The following is an 18,626-nucleotide window of genomic DNA, read 5'->3' on the forward strand; positions in this document are numbered from 1 at the left end:
GATTCCAAACATATTGACATAACTTTAAAATAGTAGTTTAGTAAAATTTTAAATGCAAATCCATTGCTAAAGGGATAATTATATATTACCTATAACCAATAGAAAGTCGCATTCTCATGTATGAAATTATGTATTACATAATGTTATGTTCTGAACAGTTAAGTGTCAGTTTCACTCAGAGTACAAACATTTTCATAAGAAAGTTAATGACTGTGTGTTTACTTTCTATTCCTGTGAAAAAGTTAGCAGATATCTTATAATGATTTTTGTTATATAGTTAGAAAACCAGACAAATTTTGAGAGGTAAGAATAATTATGTACTTTTAGCATGTTATTATTCTATATTGTTTGGTGCATTAGTTAATTAAATAAAAATTAGAAAGAATAGGTAAGTATTTTATTTCTTGTTTTTTATGTTTATTCCCTATGCACAATTTGTTGCATGTTGTAATTTATTTTGGATGAGTCTAATTTATTATGTTACATATTACTAAATCAAATAATCAGAAATTTGAATTTCGAAGTTGATTGAATGTCTGTGTATCAAATTTATGATATTTGCTAATAAGGTTGATACACACAGTTTTCTTTCTTAACCACAAATATATTTCAATATACAAACAATAACTCAATTCATAATAATAGCTATTTCTAATAGTTGTTACAAATGATGGTTTATATACAAGAGTTTTACAAACAATACTGAGTCTTGTATCTGGTCTTTTATTGACATTCATGGAGAACAAATTCGGTACACTTCTTTTGATGGCTGGCTAAACTTGAAGCACCTGTAAGTTTCACCAGTAACAAAAAATATTGTCCTTATAGAAATACTAACGTTGAAAGTTAATTCACTGAAGTTACAGTTTGTAATGTTTGAAATTTATAACATTCCTGGTAAAATTCTGTAGTTTTCTGATTAATAGGCATTAATCAGTTGTAGCTTCTGAGGCCAATAGCACACTGACTGTAGCTGACCAACAATAATTTTCTTCTTTGTCTTTTAGGTTGTTGGTTTTATATACCAACAATGTGAGATTCTTAAAATTTCAGTAATATTTGGGCACACTAGCACTTTCATAAAACAAGTATTGATTATTTGTATTCTCAAGTATCTTCTGTAAATTTAAAGAATGAGGAGAAGTTAAGAAGTACACATTGAACAATGTATCTAACATGCATAAAAAACACGAACAAATTGAGGCAGTAAAGTAAACACAAAATGATAAATCTGATACAAATTATAAAAGTAAATAAAATGCAAAAAACAGACCCTTTTAAGTAAGTTATGATTAAAAGATTCAGTAAAAAAAGTATAATAAAAATTTTCAGAAGGCATACACATGAGCAGTTCATGAGTAAAGTAATTCATTAGCATAATGAGAGCTACATGATTTCCAAGTTATTTACAACTTATAATGATGCAGATAGTAGTATAGACATTGTTCAAAGGAAATAAAACAACAAAATTTAGTTAAGTAGCTGTATACTGCTACAAACGGAGCTACTTAAAGTAAATGAATGTAGCTTCATGTTATTTGAAGTCATTCTAGAAAGAAAAATAGGGTAATTTAGATTTATTTTGATTTTTTGGTGGTTAGAAAGTTTGTGAAATTAACATATCCCATTTTAAGTTAAGATTGAGAAAATAAATAAAATAAGTTTTACTGATTACACAAAGTAAATTTGAGATATGGAAATGTATATTTTATTTTAACATGAAAATTACTTTGCGCACATTATTCAAAATGAATGCTCAAAATATTCTGACACAAATTTCTATTTTATTTTATTAAATATACTTTACATAAAAAAAAAAATTGTATATGAAAGAGTTGTAATATTAACTGAAACTGACAAATTTTGTAAGGATATACAAACTATGTTGAAAGTTAGGAGTATTAAATCTAAAAACAATATTTTTATATACTATTAAAATATGTATTATAAGCTAATATTTATGCTATTCTGATTGGTATAATATCAACAATAAGTAATTTATTACACTTCTAAATGTGGGACACAAACCTTGTGTCAGGAACAGTAAAGGATATCCATGATGATAGGGTTAAACAAAAATGTAATTTTTTGTGAGCCATACATTACATGCAGCAGATTTGCATTCAACTGCTGAAAGCAGATTGTACACTATATGAAAAATCATCAGTCATTGGGTTAAACAACATTACTATCAATATATAGTAATAAATATGTCATCAAAACAGTTTATAGTTTAGAATCTTATATCTTGTAAATTCCTTTTCCTGAATTTTAAAAGAAAATACTTAAATTCTCAATATTCACTGTCTTCACTCTGAATTATTCCTCATAGTTTTTGTCTTCCCTGATATGGTTTTCAGACTGTTCAACCAATTAGAAACACATAACTGTAGATAATGGCTAGCAAAAATGTGAAACTTTAACTTCCTATATTTTTTATTTGCTATCAATAAATCTGTGAAGTCCACCAGGTAAGCTCCTTTTATCTTGTTGTAGCTTTCAAGGCAGTTGTTATCTAAATCATGTGTTGTTATTTAATTTACATCTTTATAACTGATAGAGACAGACCATCTTTTTCTTATAAAAGACAGTTGACCTTAGGTTAGTGGTCTGTGGTTATTTTTGTTTAACTTCAAACAGTTACAAAATTTACTAACCTATTTATAACTTAGTTTGAAAGTTGGTAAAATAGTCATTTTGGGATATTCTAATGGTTATATACATATATTTCATGTTCTAAAATGCATGTTTGAAAGGTAAATTAACTTGTATTTAAATAACTAACTTGCTGACATATTTTCTGTGCCATAGCTTTGAGTGCAAAATATCTGAACCTAGTCATAAATCCTGAATTTCTTATTTTCATATATTTTTTAAAAAAGGAACTTAAGTAACTAGTTCTTACACTTGAGTTAAGCTACAAAAGATGAAATTTTAAATAAGCATTGGCTCAGTCGGTCTGGAAGTTTATGGTAAATGTGTTCATATCAACTGAACATTTACTTACACTGAGCTCTGCAATAAACATTCCTTTGTGGTATATCACTTTTCACACAGAGAGGTCTAAAAGAAAACTAATAAAATCATAAAATTAAAAGAAAACAGGTGTGAAAAGGTTAGAAACTGAGGTTTAAATAATTTCTTTTATTTGATAATTTTGCTGTAGTTATTATGAGGGTAGAGAAAATACACTCTTGTGCAAATTAATAGAAACAAGCTGAAAAATTACGATTTTTTCAATTCTTTGCATTTTATTTCTGAGAATCCAAAAATTACTCGCAAATTAATACATGATATGACTGCCTTTATTTTTCACAAGATCATTAATCCGCTTTGGTATCGAGTCCACGAGTTGACTGCAATCTTTACTAATTTTTTGATCACAGTACCACACCTCAATTATGGCCTCAATTAGCTTATCTTTCATAGTACAGTCTTTTCCCTGAAGTCTTTCTTTACAAATCTCCCAAATATTTTCAATAGGATTTCAGTCCAGAGAGTTTCCAGGCCAGTCCAGTATCTTTATTCGTGTTGTAGTCATAAAATTCTTCAAAAGTTTCGATGTGTGGCACGGAGCCAGATCTTGCTGAGAAATCTATCTGGAAATCTCTTTTTCAATTCTGGAACGACTCTTTTCTGTAAAACTTCAATGTATTGTGGTCCTTGCATCATACCTTCTATGATATGTAAGCCTCTGACGGCATAGTAGCTGAAAAAGCCCCAAAACATCTTCTTCAAAAGATGTTTTATGAACTGATTAATGTGAGATTCTCAAAGTTTCTCACCTGGAGATCTGCAAACATGCAGACTTCTTTGACCCTCTAGGAAGAAATGAGTCTCATCACTGAATAACACCTTCCTCCATTGTTCTTGCGTCCAGTTCTTGTATTTCAGACCCCATTGATACCGTTTTTTTTTCATTGAGTTGGTAAGAAGTTGTTTTTGACTGGGCTCCTTGCCCTTCTAACGCAATTTTGAATGATGTAATATTCCTCAAAATTTCGTCATATATCCCAAAAATAGATCGACCGTACTGCAAAACACAGCTAATGATGCTGTCTGTGTGAAAAAATGACTATTAAAGAAAATCAGTGGGTCCAGCGAGCCTACAACGGCTGCCATGCTGAAAATATTGTAAAATGACTATTTGTTTCAATTAATTTGCACAAGGGTGTAAATTTTGATATTAATTTAAGTGGTGGTAGAAGTTATGTAAATATGAAAATTGTAAGATGAAAATAAATGCCTTCTAATTTTTAGCATCAAAATCACATATCCACCAACCAACTTAGTAGAGACTTCATAAATCACTGACAAATTTTATTAAAAATCAGAGTTTTTCTTTACAACAGACTCATAATATTTGTTAAAAGCTTTACAAATTTCATGAAGATACTCATCACATTCACTGTTATGGTATGTGTAATTTTCCAATTATATGCTGGTTACAAGGTTGGCCAAAGTTACTGAACCTGTGTGCATATGAATGTTAAGATTTCTCACGTGAGTAACAAATTGGAAAGTTGATTAACTTCAACTCTGTAGAACTGATTATAGGAAAGGAAATATAATTTAGGTTTTTTAAACATACAGTTTGATAAAATATGTAAATTTGTGTAAGTATTATTGGTCCAAGAAAATGTATAATAAACTTTTCTTGGTTTTCAATACATATGTACAGTTATATTAGTAAATTGATTTTATTTTACAATAAAATGATATTTATATTTTTGGTTTTTTCTCAGATAAAATATTGGAAGGAAAATGAAAACCCACAGAGAGATTCATTGACTTTGCTGAAGAGAGGACAAGAATCATGGGGTCTTATTGTGGGTTTGCAGCCTGACATGAAGTATTATGTAGCTGTAATGGCATATAATGATGCTGGTAGTGGTACAGAAAGTGAACCCTTTCTTGCAAGAACATTCAAAGCAGGCAGGTGTACTCCATATTAATTAAAATTATTGTTTCAGAGAGTTTTGAATTTCTTGGAATATTCAGCTTCCATAAACAGTGTGCTAAAAGTTTGTTCAACCTGGATAAATATAGTAGTATTATCTGTTGTATGTTCATATAACTACTTTTCAGGGTGTGTATGGATGTACACTAAAATTGGTATGGAGGTTCATTAGGTCTGGGTGTATATGAATTTTGTACTAATACCTCATCTGCTGTGGATGAATATTTACCAAATTTGGTATGGAGTTTAACTGGGTCTGTGAGGAGATACTTGCAAATTTTCAATTTTTGCATTTTGCATTTTTTATGAACATTTCCACTTTTGTTACCACTACTTTGCCTTGTGTAGATGGATCTTCACCAAAATTGGCAGGAGAGTTTGTTAGACCCAGTGAAGATACCTACAAATATTCCGTTTCACATTTAATGTTCTGCAAGTTTGTGGGTGTTTTTACAATTGCATATAAGAGAAGCAACTTTTTATGTTCTAAAATAACCTTTCATTAATCATGAAATGTTCATAACTTCTGTACAGATAGTATTAGGTATAGTATTGAATTGTATAAAAATTGTCATATATATAATAAACATTATAATCTAGATAAGTTAAAAAAATTACATTTTTTTTCTTTAAAATAAACTGATATATTGATGTATTAAAATTATTCAGTTGATGAGATTGCAAGAATTAAATTCATGTACACAAAATTAATCCTTTAAACCAAGCCAGTCTTGGAAAAAAAAAATTGAAATATTTTAATAAAATTACAGATATAAACAAAAAAATCAGAACTTTTAACAAAGTACTTCTACTGAAGATTTCTCTGAATTTGCTTTATTCAGGTTAACTCAGTCTGATTAGTCTTGAGTGCATTGTGATTTTCATTCTAAAAAGAAAAATGTATATATACATAATCTCTAGAACCTTCTTAAAGAATACCAAAAGTTATTTCTCAATGAAACTTTAATTTTATTTTTTCTATCCTTAAGCTCCTAACAGTGAATATCTGTTTCCATTTTATTTTTTCGAACCATGTCTAACTACTATAAATAGCAATAAGTCACCAAGTGGGAGTGTGGAGAGTAGAGTAAGCAAAGTTTCAGGTTACATCATGTGATGTCTTACTTCATATGTTTCTTGTAGATTCCTTAAGGCAAAATGTTTTTTTCATTTATTTATTTATATCTAACTTAAGTTTTTTTGTTTAGCTATTTTCTTTAAAAGAATAGATGTCAGTGAATGAAAAATATACATATAGTTTTCAAATATAAATTTTAACACAGTAATCTAAGCAGTAAAACTGAATGCCACAAAACTGCTGTAATTTAACTGGCATTCTAAATGACCTATAAAAAGGTTTAAGAAAATAATTAATTGCCAGAGCACCAACTTCAGTTTTCACTCATTAAACTCTGAGGAATGACACCTTTTGCTGAATTAAATTAACATAAAGATATCAGTTATAAACATATACCATTGGCAAGTAAATACGAGTAAACAAGTAATTTGAAAAGCATCAAGAGTTGGGAGTTTTAAGTTCTAGCTTGTCGATACTTGCGGTTGTTGTATCTGATTGATGAACATTTTGAAACCCATATTAAAAAAACAAACTGAAATGTAAAATTAAGTGTATAAAGACATGTGAAACAAAGAAGTTGAGATTAAGAATCTGCTTGAATGCTCCCTTTTTTTACATTAATAAATCAAAGCATAAATAATATTAAAATTTGATTTATAAACTGTTTCGACGCCATATTTATTAACCTTTTCAACATGTATAGGTCAAAGTATCATTGACATTCTAGAGTTACATTCAAAATTTAGTTGAACTGTTATTATATACAAATAAACTTGGCATTAAAACATAGTTAACAAATCAGATTTTTAATATTATATGTTTTACATTCTTAATTTTGTAAAGAAATATTTTTAAAAAATTGTCAATTTTCCCTAGTAAGAGAATTGTGACACTTGCTCTTTAAAGGTATTCCTTATTCTCTAATTTATTTCCACCCTTCCAGGAAGTACAAAATTTGAATTTTTGTTATAACACATATATCACTTAGGCAAATAATATTTTTATAGCCTTTATTCATATTTGTTTATAAAGTCACAAGTTAGAAAACCAGATCCACTTGCCATGCTCACCTATCACATCCCTTTTATTATGAACTGTTAATAGTTATCCCTGATGTTTTATACTGTATTATTTAGAACAAAAAAAAATGCCACACTTTTAGTCTGTCAAATGATGTATTATACTGTTGTTTTTTTTTTTGTATGTGGCATTATTTTTCATTGCTCAGTTTGAAAATATTCTCAAGCAAATCATATAAATGATCTTAGCTATATTTTTAATACCCCTTACTGAATAGTTAGAAAACCAGAAAAATTATGATAGTTCTAGGGGATTATTTGCTTTTTGCTTGTCGTTACTCTCCATACTTAGGCTTAAGTTTCATTGACATTTAACAGCAAATAAAATGAAGACTCAGGTAAGTACTGTGTATCATATTATTTCTTGTTTATTCTTTATTTATTATTATAACAGTAACAGAAAACTGATAACATATGACTATTCTCATGCCGACAATGTGCAACAAGCTCTGCTAGAGAAATGTGTTCAGAGAAAAGTTATACTTGCACTTCTGTGGTAGTTGATGACATTCAAAAAAGTGAAATAGAGATTCAAGAACAAGCTTATAAAACAAATAGATGGCACTTTCATCAATTGTAGTATGGGTTTCAAGTGAAACCTACATTACGATTGGTCCAGCTGTAAGTGAGCTGCACCAAAAGTGGTAAAATATCATTAATAAAGGTGATGAAAATTATCCCACTGATGCCAAGGTTAAGGCCTTTCTATCTATTCTGAAAACGAAGAAGAACAGGAACAAATAGCCAAGAGCATAAATCAACAACATAACACTTCTGTATACTGTGGGAGTCAAAAATTTGTGATAGCATCACTAAGCTTTCAAATTTTTTTTAAAACTGCGTGGAATTTTGGTACAACCTGAAAAATCTAAAAATAGTTTTAGCTCATTCCAAAGGTCTGTTGTACAGCCAAAATACTGGGTGCCTGGCCCATGGAAGCACTACTAAAAGTGATAGATGAACATATTAGAGTACAATGTAAGCCATATTTTGGTATTTATTATGAATTTCTAAGCAGCTTTTTTTTTATCTTTCAGCCTTAGCATGAAGTTTTATTTATATATTTGTACATGTTTAACTTCATTTAAATACATTAATTTTAGCTGTACTTTTACAGCTGAGTTATTAACAGGGAAGTAATGAAAATACCATGATTTTTAGTAGTATTTGGGGTTAGTATATACTCTAGAAAGGTGTTATACTTTTTTTTCCTAGGCACTTTAAGTTTTGTAATTTCAATGAAACAGCAGATTTGTAATTTATGAAATAAATGAAATGTAAGAAAAATAACTTTTTGTTTAACTCTCAAAACACTTGTGTGGTCAATTTGACCAATCACTTGACCTCTTTATACTCATTTAAAGTCTTGGTAGCCTTCAATGTAGTTTGTATATCTTCATAAAATTTGGCATTCTTTCAGTTAATATTATTAGTCTTTCACATACAAAGTCTTTTTTTTTAAGTTAATTATTTTTAATAAAATAATGTCCATGAATATACTGAGTATTTGTTTTGAATAATCTGTGTGCAAAGTAAATTTCATGTTGAGATTAAAAATAGTTTTCTTCATCTCAAATGTACTTTGTGTAATTAGTAAAACTTCATGTTCTATTATTTTCTCAACTCTAACTTGAAATGGGATTGGTCAATTTGACTGACCTTGTAACCACCAAAAATCTAAGTAAATTTAAATTACCTTTTTTCTTTCTTGAATGATTTCAAATAGTACTGTGAACTACATTCTTTTATCCTAATTAGCTTTAAGTTTGTAACAGTATACATCTATTTCTAATTAAATTTTATTGTTTTATTACCCTTTGGTTCTTTTAACCTTGTCTAACTACTGTCTGGGCCATTAGTAGTTATAAATCACTCCGGCACATGCAACTCATGTTATACTATAGAATTACATTACCCATGAACTGTTCGTCTGTGTACCTTGGGAAGCATTTTCATTATATTATTATTATTTATTTTACCTCATCTAATCTCAATTAACCCAGAAATATCCTAGTTTTTACATTTTAGTTACATTTGTAATAATAAATAAAGAATAAATCCAAAAAAGAAGTACTTACCCTATTTTTTTCTTGCCATCAGTTGTCAAGGGCTTTTAAGCCTACTTTTTTATATTACTAGTAGTAAGGTACTAAATAATTTGTATTTAATTAAATAATGCACCAAAGAGCATAGACTAATAACATCAAAAATGTAGACAATTTCCCCTACCTCTCACGGTTTATCTGGCTTTTTAATTATCCAACAAGAGACGTTACAAATTCATCAAAGCTAGTCTTTAAGTTTCTCACTGGAACATTGCTTGTGGTCTGAGTGAAATTGACTGTTATCTGTTCAGAGCACAGTGTTATTCAATACATTGAATATATTGAACTTTCTATCTATATAATGGATTTTATGTCAGTTATGCATATATAATTGAACAGAGAGAGACTCCTGAAGGAGAGGAAATGATAGGTGAGTGTGGCAGGAGAGATCTGATATTCTGTTTGTAGGCTTGTAACCAAAAAAAATTGAAAACTATAAAAATTGTTTGTCTGAGCAATGATGGTTATATAGCAAATAATTTACATTTAATTTATTACTCTTTTAAGGGATTGTGGAAAAAATTGAGAAGACAAGATGCCTAGAGATAAAATGTCAGGTGTGAAATCCAGGGTGAATATATCAGGGGAAATACAGGACTTTAAATATTTCCTTGTAGAATTAGGAACTTAAAAATTGTTAGCTAATAATCCACATTTTAGTAGTATACATTTTATGCTATACTAATTGGTATATCATAAACAAAAAAAATTTATAAAATTTTGAATGTAAGACACTAAAACTGTCATGCATAGTAAAGGATACCAAGGGATAAAAGGTTAATAAGCTTTCCAGAGATTGTTGTATTTATTAAGCTTTTAATGAGATCCAAATAGAATGGGTAGTAGGTAATTGTCATCTTTTTATTATATACTTAGCACCATTACAACCTCCTACAAGTGTCAAAGTGAGAGCAATCAGTCCAACCAGTGTTTTAGTCACTTGGAGAGGTGTCATTCCATCATCAGTTGAAGAACCAATACAAGGTTACAAGGTTAGTTTTGAACAATAATAGAATTAAATTTTTAACTTTTAAGAAAATTTGGTTGTCCAGCAGTGTAGTTAATGTTGGATTTTTACTGGAAATAGCAGTAGTTCAGGAAAAGTGTACCATTATTATTACTGTAACACTTACTGTCATTTACCCAGGAATTACCCAAGGTTTCAAGATTCACTAAACTTGTGAAGTATTTCAATACTTTTTTATACATATTTCTCTCTGAAGTAGTTAAACATTGTTATTTGCCTTTCCTATTCATTTGGATTATAAACTGAAAAGTAACATTAGATATGAATTAAATACCTTTTAATTAATTTAAAAAAAAAAAAGCCTTTTTTTTCATGAAATAGTGTCAAGTGTAAAAATAGGATTCTGAGTGGTGAGTAGCTTTTGTAAGTTTTTCAAATGGGTGGGGTGATTTAGATCTCCATTGAATAACTTTGCCAATTAATTATTTATTCACCAACTTAAAAATTCCCAAAACACCACTAGTGGCTGTTATTAGATAATAGTAGTTTCCTAAAACATGTTAAGTTATTGTAAATGGTAGGTGTTATTTTCACATTTATTACTTTTTATTTTAAGGATTATTTATTGTTTCATATTGCTTGAATATACATTTTTAATACTAAATTTGTGAACATATATTTATTGGAAGAGAAAAACTAATGTAACTTTAGTTAATGGAAAATTGTTCTAGTCCTTTATTTAACTTATGTTTTGGTTTAATTATATGTAATGTAAGATTGATTCTGTAGGTTGTGTACTGGGAGGCTGATCAAGACTTCACAACAAACAAACAAGTTTTTCGTTATCTGGATGGATTAGACTTGGTAGCCGTTGTGTCTGGTCTGGTTCCAGGAAAAGTATATAAACTCAGAGTAATGGCATTCAGTCTGGGTGGAGATGGAAAGATGTCCTCTCCTCCATGGGAATTTAGAGTTGGTAGGTTCAGAGATATGAAAAAAACAAAGATTTATCACTAAAAATATTTTAATGTACACTTTTATGTGGAATTAATGTTGTTCAGTGCTTTTTAAAACATCAAACCTACATATTTAGATAGATGCCATATGTGGATGTTTTATATGATGTAAATTTTTGTTCACCATACTGATGTTTGCTTTAGAGCTATTTATTATAACAATACCCACATGTGTAGTGTTAATTACATAAATTGTGGGTCAAGGGTTCAAATCCATGTTGTCAAACATGCTTGCCTTTTTACCCATTGGGACATTTAAATTTGATGGCGAGTCCCATTATCCATTGATAAAAGGATAGCCAAAGAGTTGGTGGTGAGTGGTTTTGACTAACTGCTTTCTCCGTAGTCTGTCACTGCTAGATCATAGACATTTTATAATCTACCAAAATAATATGGGAACAATAAATATTAATCATTATACTGAAACAAACCTTCACTTAGAAGATTATAAAAGGTATTAAAGGTGTAGTTGAGGGACCAAGTTTTTTTATGAACATAAATTTGATCTTTAATTTACTTTTCTGCTAATAATAAATACTAATCCATGTAGAGTAAGTTATTTTGACCAACTTTTTAGCCTTCATACAACCTTAAAACTATACATTCCCTTAACTTTTAATATAGTAATCGTATATTCATGAAATTTGGTGATCTTAGTAAGTGTTAGAAAATTTTTGTACACAAAAATTCTGATTTTTTAATTGAGTCTTTTTTTTACTAAAGATTTGTATGAACTTGTAGTTTGATGCAGACTGTTACACATCTGGGTACAAAGTGATTATGTTAAGATTAAAAATATTGTTTTCATATTACAATTTTTATATCTCGTTTTGATAACCTTTAGAAATTTGTAAGTGAACATCAAAAGTTTTTCAGTAAACCTTTATATTTTATCTTGTTTCTTTATCCTAACACTGCAAAGACTTAGCACATTTTTACATGTTTTTTTAAACAAAATTCTTTAATTTTTTTTTCTGAAATAACTTCAGGTTGTAAAAGAAAATAACAATTATTTATTATAAACATCCTCAGGACCTTAAAAATTTACACATGTTATTATTTTATCTTTTTGTTTTGTTGCTCTTTGAACTGTCTAGCTACTAAACATGCATCACAAACACTCATTGGGCAAATAGTTTGATCGAAAATAGGACAAAATGTTAAATTATAAGTAACAGTTGTCAGTTTATGTGTATACCTCACTGAGAAATTTGCTTTTTTTTCATTTATCTTACATTACTTAATGTGTTTCTAATCTTTACACCAATAAATAAACAATATACATAAAAACAAGAAATCCAGTACTTGTGTACTAATTTTCTGTAGTCAGTCTTGATAAAAGTTAATCGTGATTTTTGGTGGGGTTATCATTTGTTTGTATTAAATATTCAAATATAAATATAAAATAATAACATGCATAAAGAATACTGTATTCTGTAAGCATTGTAGTTTAATTTCATTGAAATATTTTGGTCACTTAGTGATAGCATTTTTGAATCTGTAGACTGAATAATTCAAAAACTGTTATCAAAACAAACTATCATATTACATTATTTGGTGAATTCAATTTTTTTTTTTTTCTGTTGCTTTATTCAACTCAGTCTATAGGTCATGGGTTCAAACCCATTTTACCAAACATGCTCACCTTTACAGCCATGGAGGCATTAAAATATAAGTCAGTCCCATTGTTTGTTGGTAAGAAAAAAAAGTAGGCAGTCGGTGGTGTTGACTAAATACCTTACTTCTAGTCTGTCAATGCTAGACTAAAATTAGGGATGGCTAGTGCAGATAGTCCTTATATAGCTTAGGTCAAAATTTCAAACAAATCAAACCAATTTTGTTTGTTGTAAGTAATATATGGCAAGCATTAGAGATAATTATTGATATTTTTTGTGACAGAAGGGCATGGCCTGTTCGTTTAGTTTTCTAGTTATATCTGTAAATCAAGACAGTTTGATGCTATAAAATCAGACTTTGCTTTACCATAATCTATACTACAACTTTTTAATTTGTATCAAAACCCAGATGCTCAAACAGAAGTGTAAAGAACATTTAAATTGGGCAAATCAGAGCAAACAAGTGACATAGAAAAGTGTGGATTGGCAATTTATTTAAATATATGTTTTTGAAATTAAGAAATTGAAATATATAATAGTAAATATTAATTTATTAACTATGTTTTTATGCTAAATATATTGACATACACTAATAGTGAAGTAGTTAAATTTTGATTGTAGGTACCACTTTTGCCTACCTGTATTCAGAAGGTTAAATAGTTAGATAACTAATTTAAAACGTATATATTGAATAAATTCTACATTACACAAAAATATGTGAAAAAGAATTATAGTTAAAAATGTAATTTCTTATTATTTACAGATTTTGTTTAACTTTGTAGTTTGTTAAAAATTTCTGTAGTTGCATTGCACATTTGTGTTTAAAGCAAAAGATACTTCATTTTATAACACATTTCATTAAAAACATGAGTGGATATTAGTTGACATATAGTTGGTAATAACTTAAATGCTAATAGCATTGAAAAACTTTTGAAAAGTAAAGAGAAACAGTGTAGTTGAATTATAAAAAGTTATCATACTCTTACATGATTTTAAAGTATTTTCTCAACATTTGTAGTCATACCTGCAGATGATTCTCTGATTTCTATTAATTGATATTTAAATATTAGACTTTCACACTAGAGTTTTGTTTTTAGTTGACTGTTCCTGCATGTTTCTACAGTGAAATGACTTTTTCATTTCTATACTGAGGCTAACTTTGGTATTTTGTTTACACTGCCTAAAGTACGTGGAAACTGATACTTTCATAACATTAAAGTGTTATCTCAAACATTCTACCACATTCTACCAAAGTTGATTAAAATACATGTTTAATACATCAATAATTTTAGGTGACACTATTAGTATATCATTATCAGTTCTTTACTTAATGTAAATCATTTTTTAATTAAATAATTTTGTTTTAAAGTCTAGTAAATGAAACTTCTTAATTATGTTTTCAGAGCTTTAACATTGTGTAAATATGGGTGCTTGCCTTCTATAATTTATTGTCATGCCATTAACAAAAGCATTTACAGGTTTTATATTTTTATTCTGTATAGGTGAAGGTGTTGTGTCAGCATATACATCTTCAAGTCAGAATCTCAGTTTCTCTGTGACATCACTGTTTCTAGTAACAGTAGTATTATATTCTTTCAACTCATCTAAATAATCAGGTAATTTGTTAACATAAAATATTTGTCTTTAATGTATTTGTTTTGCCTTATTTCCAACTGCTAGTTTGTGTTTAAGTTTTGAAATTTTGGAATTTTAATGTTGAATGCATTCTACAGTTTTACTATGTATGATATTTAAATTGCCCTTTATTCACCACAAATACACTATACTATAAGTATTTGAAGAATATGTAACATTAACCTGATTAAGAAGTTATCACACATGAACAATTACAAAAGTTGTAATATTTTCAAACTAGACCCAAAAAGCTTGAGTTTGTTCTAATTGTTGATTATTCATTGTTTTCCTGAAGAAGAATACCCAACTATTCAAAAGCACTTGAGTTTTGGATCTAGTTTGAAAGCTTAACATTAACCTGTTTGAGCCTATGGAAGTTTTCTGCCATTTGTGCATTTGCATTAAATAAAATTAATATTACTGTGTCTGAAACATGTACAGTTCAAACATAAACCATGATAAACATTCAATATTTTAATATCTACATATATTTTGTTTTTATAAGTTTATAACTTATAAAGAAATATTATTCATTATTTGATATAGTTATATTTATTTCCATTATGCATTATGCCTGAAATCATTGGCATTAGATTTGGGTTTTGCACATTCTTATCAGCAACAGTATTGTCATAGGTCTGATGATATCATGCAGTAGCTCACTTTGTTGACAAAAACTTTGCAGCATAATATTCTTAATATCACTAATATAAATAATAATCATCTTGCTGATAAAAGGCTACCTCTGTAGTTTTCATACAATAAGCTTCAATAGTTCACTGTTTTCAAACTATACGAGTGAGTTTTATTTACCTACACACAATTCTCTAAGTGGTAGAAAATAGATTGTAGTAACATTGTATTACTAAACATTCAAATACCTATTATCATTTTAAAAAGGAAGTATGATTAAAACGTTAATATATTTAAATGATCTGCTTCATTCATGTTGGATTATTATGGTTATTTGCAGTGATTTCTTGTAGTATAAGTTGAAGCCATGATTTTAGTTATTTGAGTACAGTTGTATAGATTTTGAGTTAAATGTTGTAATTTATTTCTTACAGCACATCACATTTATTGGATGTAAAAGTATTCAGTTTGTAAGAAAATACATTTTCCTGGTCACATCAGCCCAGAAGAAACAGTTCTAACATGAGTGGTCTAAGCAAAAATTTAGTGACCTGTACCTCGATTTAAATACAAGGAAGTATATTATTTCATAACTTGTACTGAGTATATATAAAACATTGAATTCCTTTTCAAAAGTAACCCTGTTTTTGAAATTTCAAGATTCAGCAATTATTTAAGATATGTGTTAATGAAATAAGTTAATTTTAAATATTTCTTTTCATTATTTTTTCACTTGTATAAGTTTTTTCCCCTTGTACATATATATAAATATATATATGGGGAAAAAACGTATAATATTCTTGCACACATACTGGATTTGTGCAACCATAGGAAAGTTTTTATCTGTGCATTTTCTTTATCAGCATATTTGATGTAGTCTGTAGGATATTAAACTTCAATGAATGTAAAACAAGTGTAATTCTGGTAAAGATAATGTGAAGTACCATTGTAATTTTATTTTGTTACAGCTGTTAAAAAGGGTTCATTTGAAAGTATTGAAAAATAGATTGTTCATTTGTGTAGTTTTACCTTTTTATTCAAATTAACTTAATTGTGTGTATATAAGCAAAAGGGGGTCTATGCAGCAATGAATCATGAATCTAACTCAGATTTAGATTGTTTTTTTATTGTAATATAAAATAATCCTGTATATGAAAAAGCGTTAATTTCTTTACATTCCATGAAATCTTGAGGTTCTTATTATGAACTACTGAAAATCTGGGGATTTTTTTGTTACTAAACATAAATTGATTTTTATTTTTACACTTATTTTTTTGTTTATTTTTATTATTGTTTTTCATCTTCTAACTATCATAATAGTTGTAAAGGTTTGGTCTGCTTGTGACTGGTTGATCAGGTTGATAGGTCTTTCTTATACAATTAAAACACTTTTATACTATATAGCTTTTGAGAATAATTTTCTCTACCATTTGTTTTGAGAGAAGTGTGAAAATGGATAATGGTTTGTTAAAACATAATACTAACTTGAAACATTGGTAGAAACCCATATTTTTATAGGTTTGTTTTCCCTTCTCTAAATGTACTTAATAATCAGGATTTTCCGTCCATTTTTTTTCCATTGTGAATGATAAAAAAGTGATAACTTTTTATTTTGTATTATTTGTTTTTGGATTCAGATTTTTTTCAATAATGTGCTTTTAAACCTTTTTATACACTGTTAGTGATATTGCTTTACTCAGTAATTTCTGTTTATGAAAGATAAAGATTCCCTGTGTACAATGCTTTTTTTTATTCATAGAATGGTGGTGGTGGTATTAGCATGTCTCAGATTTATCAAATAATAACAATATAAATGTTTTTTGTTGTCTTCTTGTGCTATAAAAGCAGTGCTTATTTAACATTGGATTTTAGAGGAAGTTTTTCACAGTTGGTTGCAACATTATTATTAATAATAAATGCTTAAAAAATTGATTTGAGTGTTATTTGACATTGCTCATACTTGATACTGTCCACCTAGCATTTCTTTTATAAATTATATAAACCTTTCTCATAAAGCATGTGCCTTGTGATAAACTTCCAGGTGTCTCAAGGATGTGTATCAAAATTGTATACCTCAAGTAAAATACATACTGTAAACAAATGATACAGTCTGTGTCTACTTGATATTTCAAAGTTTGTTTTTTTAATAAAATGTTACTATTATTAGAAAACTGATTTCATGATTCCAAATTGTAATGTACATCATATCACTGTAACTGAAATGTATGTAAAAGTATACAGCTTTCTGTAATTACATGATGAGTGAATGATTTTGGGTACTAGATCTGATAGTTTACAAGTGACACTAATATACAATTCAAAGACTTATTATCTGTACAGTATGCTTTTGTATCAAATAAACTAGATTACTTTGTTTGTTTTGTTTCAATTTTTATCTTTGTTGGATTCTAGTGAAGGACATGAGATGTGAGACAAACTTTTCTAAATATTTGTTAAATCGTGACTAAAGTTGCAATTTTATTTGTATTGACATTTATCACTAAATGTTTGTTAGATCCAAAAGTAAAGAAAAAAGTTCCCAACTTTTTTTGAGGGCTGGATATGGTCTAGAGGTTAGTACACCAGAACTGTGAATTTAGAATATTCCTGTTTTGCATTAAGTTGCCACAGATGGAGTCATGGGTATGCTGCAAAAGATAAATTGTGTGAATCTCACTATTCAGTTAGACTACAGTTAGATATGGGTGCTATTGACTATATATGCTGTCTTACCTCTAATATGTCAATTTAATGTTCAGGGATGGCTAGCACAGACTGTCCTTGTGTAGTTTTTTTTAATATTCCAAACAAGCAACCAAAACATTTCAAGTTGTCTCTAAAACTATAGATAACTTTAAAATTAATATAACTTTAATGGGAGCAAGAAATAAATTTAAACATTAGTTGTTTTCCCTTTCTTTTGCTATTGAAAAACAATTTGAAGTAATGTACCATTTTATTCAAATTTCTGTAATGTCTTTTTCTGTGTCCCTCTTGAATTTCTATTCTAACATTTCATAATGTACAATTGAAGAAATAAGTGAGTGTGAAACATGCAATAAGTTTCAAAATAGGCAAATTAAACTGAACTCAAAATTTTTATATGTTCCAGTGTTTAGCAGTAATTTTTCAGTAGATAAATTTACTTAAATGGTAATAAAATTTAAATCAACAAAATTACTTTTAGTACTCCATGATATTAGATGAAATTTATTGGATTCTTAAAGCTTGAAATGGAGCACTACATGTGTGTGTTTGTATGTATATATAATTATTTTTCAAGTACTATGTTTGACTCCACACACATGATGCTAAGCTGATTGAGCAAGGGAAGAAAATTTAATCAAAGGACAAATATAACAAAGGCTTAACAGGATCTCCACAACAACTGAAGATTTGGGGACCTTGAAGTGATTTATTGTGGTGGAATGATAGAAGATACTGAAATAAGATGAAAAAAATTTCTGGTAACAAGTTGAGAATTGAAAGTGATTATTATAGTAGAAAATCAAGAAACTATAATTAAAGACGACTGCT

General features: G+C 28.4%; 1 protein-coding gene across 5 annotated transcripts in view; it reads left to right on the forward strand.

Moving 5' to 3' along the window:
- Cont (Contactin) overlaps window positions 1-17,465 on the forward strand; it is a 106,797-nt gene extending 89,332 nt beyond the window's left edge. For all 5 annotated transcript variants that reach the window (XM_076506236.1, XM_076506235.1, XM_076506238.1 and 2 more), the window contains exons 20-24: window positions 4,746-4,935; window positions 10,099-10,214; window positions 10,979-11,165; window positions 14,324-14,437; window positions 15,524-17,465. In XM_076506236.1, the coding sequence (XP_076362351.1) occupies window positions 4,746-4,935; window positions 10,099-10,214; window positions 10,979-11,165; window positions 14,324-14,433 (603 nt within the window). In that variant the 3' untranslated portion in view covers window positions 14,434-14,437; window positions 15,524-17,465. The remainder of the gene's footprint in view (window positions 1-4,745; window positions 4,936-10,098; window positions 10,215-10,978; window positions 11,166-14,323; window positions 14,438-15,523) is intronic.
- Window positions 17,466-18,626: the final 1,161 nt, after the last annotated feature.

Source organism: Tachypleus tridentatus, chromosome 6 (genome assembly GCF_004210375.1).
Source record: "Tachypleus tridentatus isolate NWPU-2018 chromosome 6, ASM421037v1, whole genome shotgun sequence".
Lineage (NCBI taxonomy): Eukaryota > Metazoa > Arthropoda > Merostomata > Xiphosura > Limulidae > Tachypleus > Tachypleus tridentatus.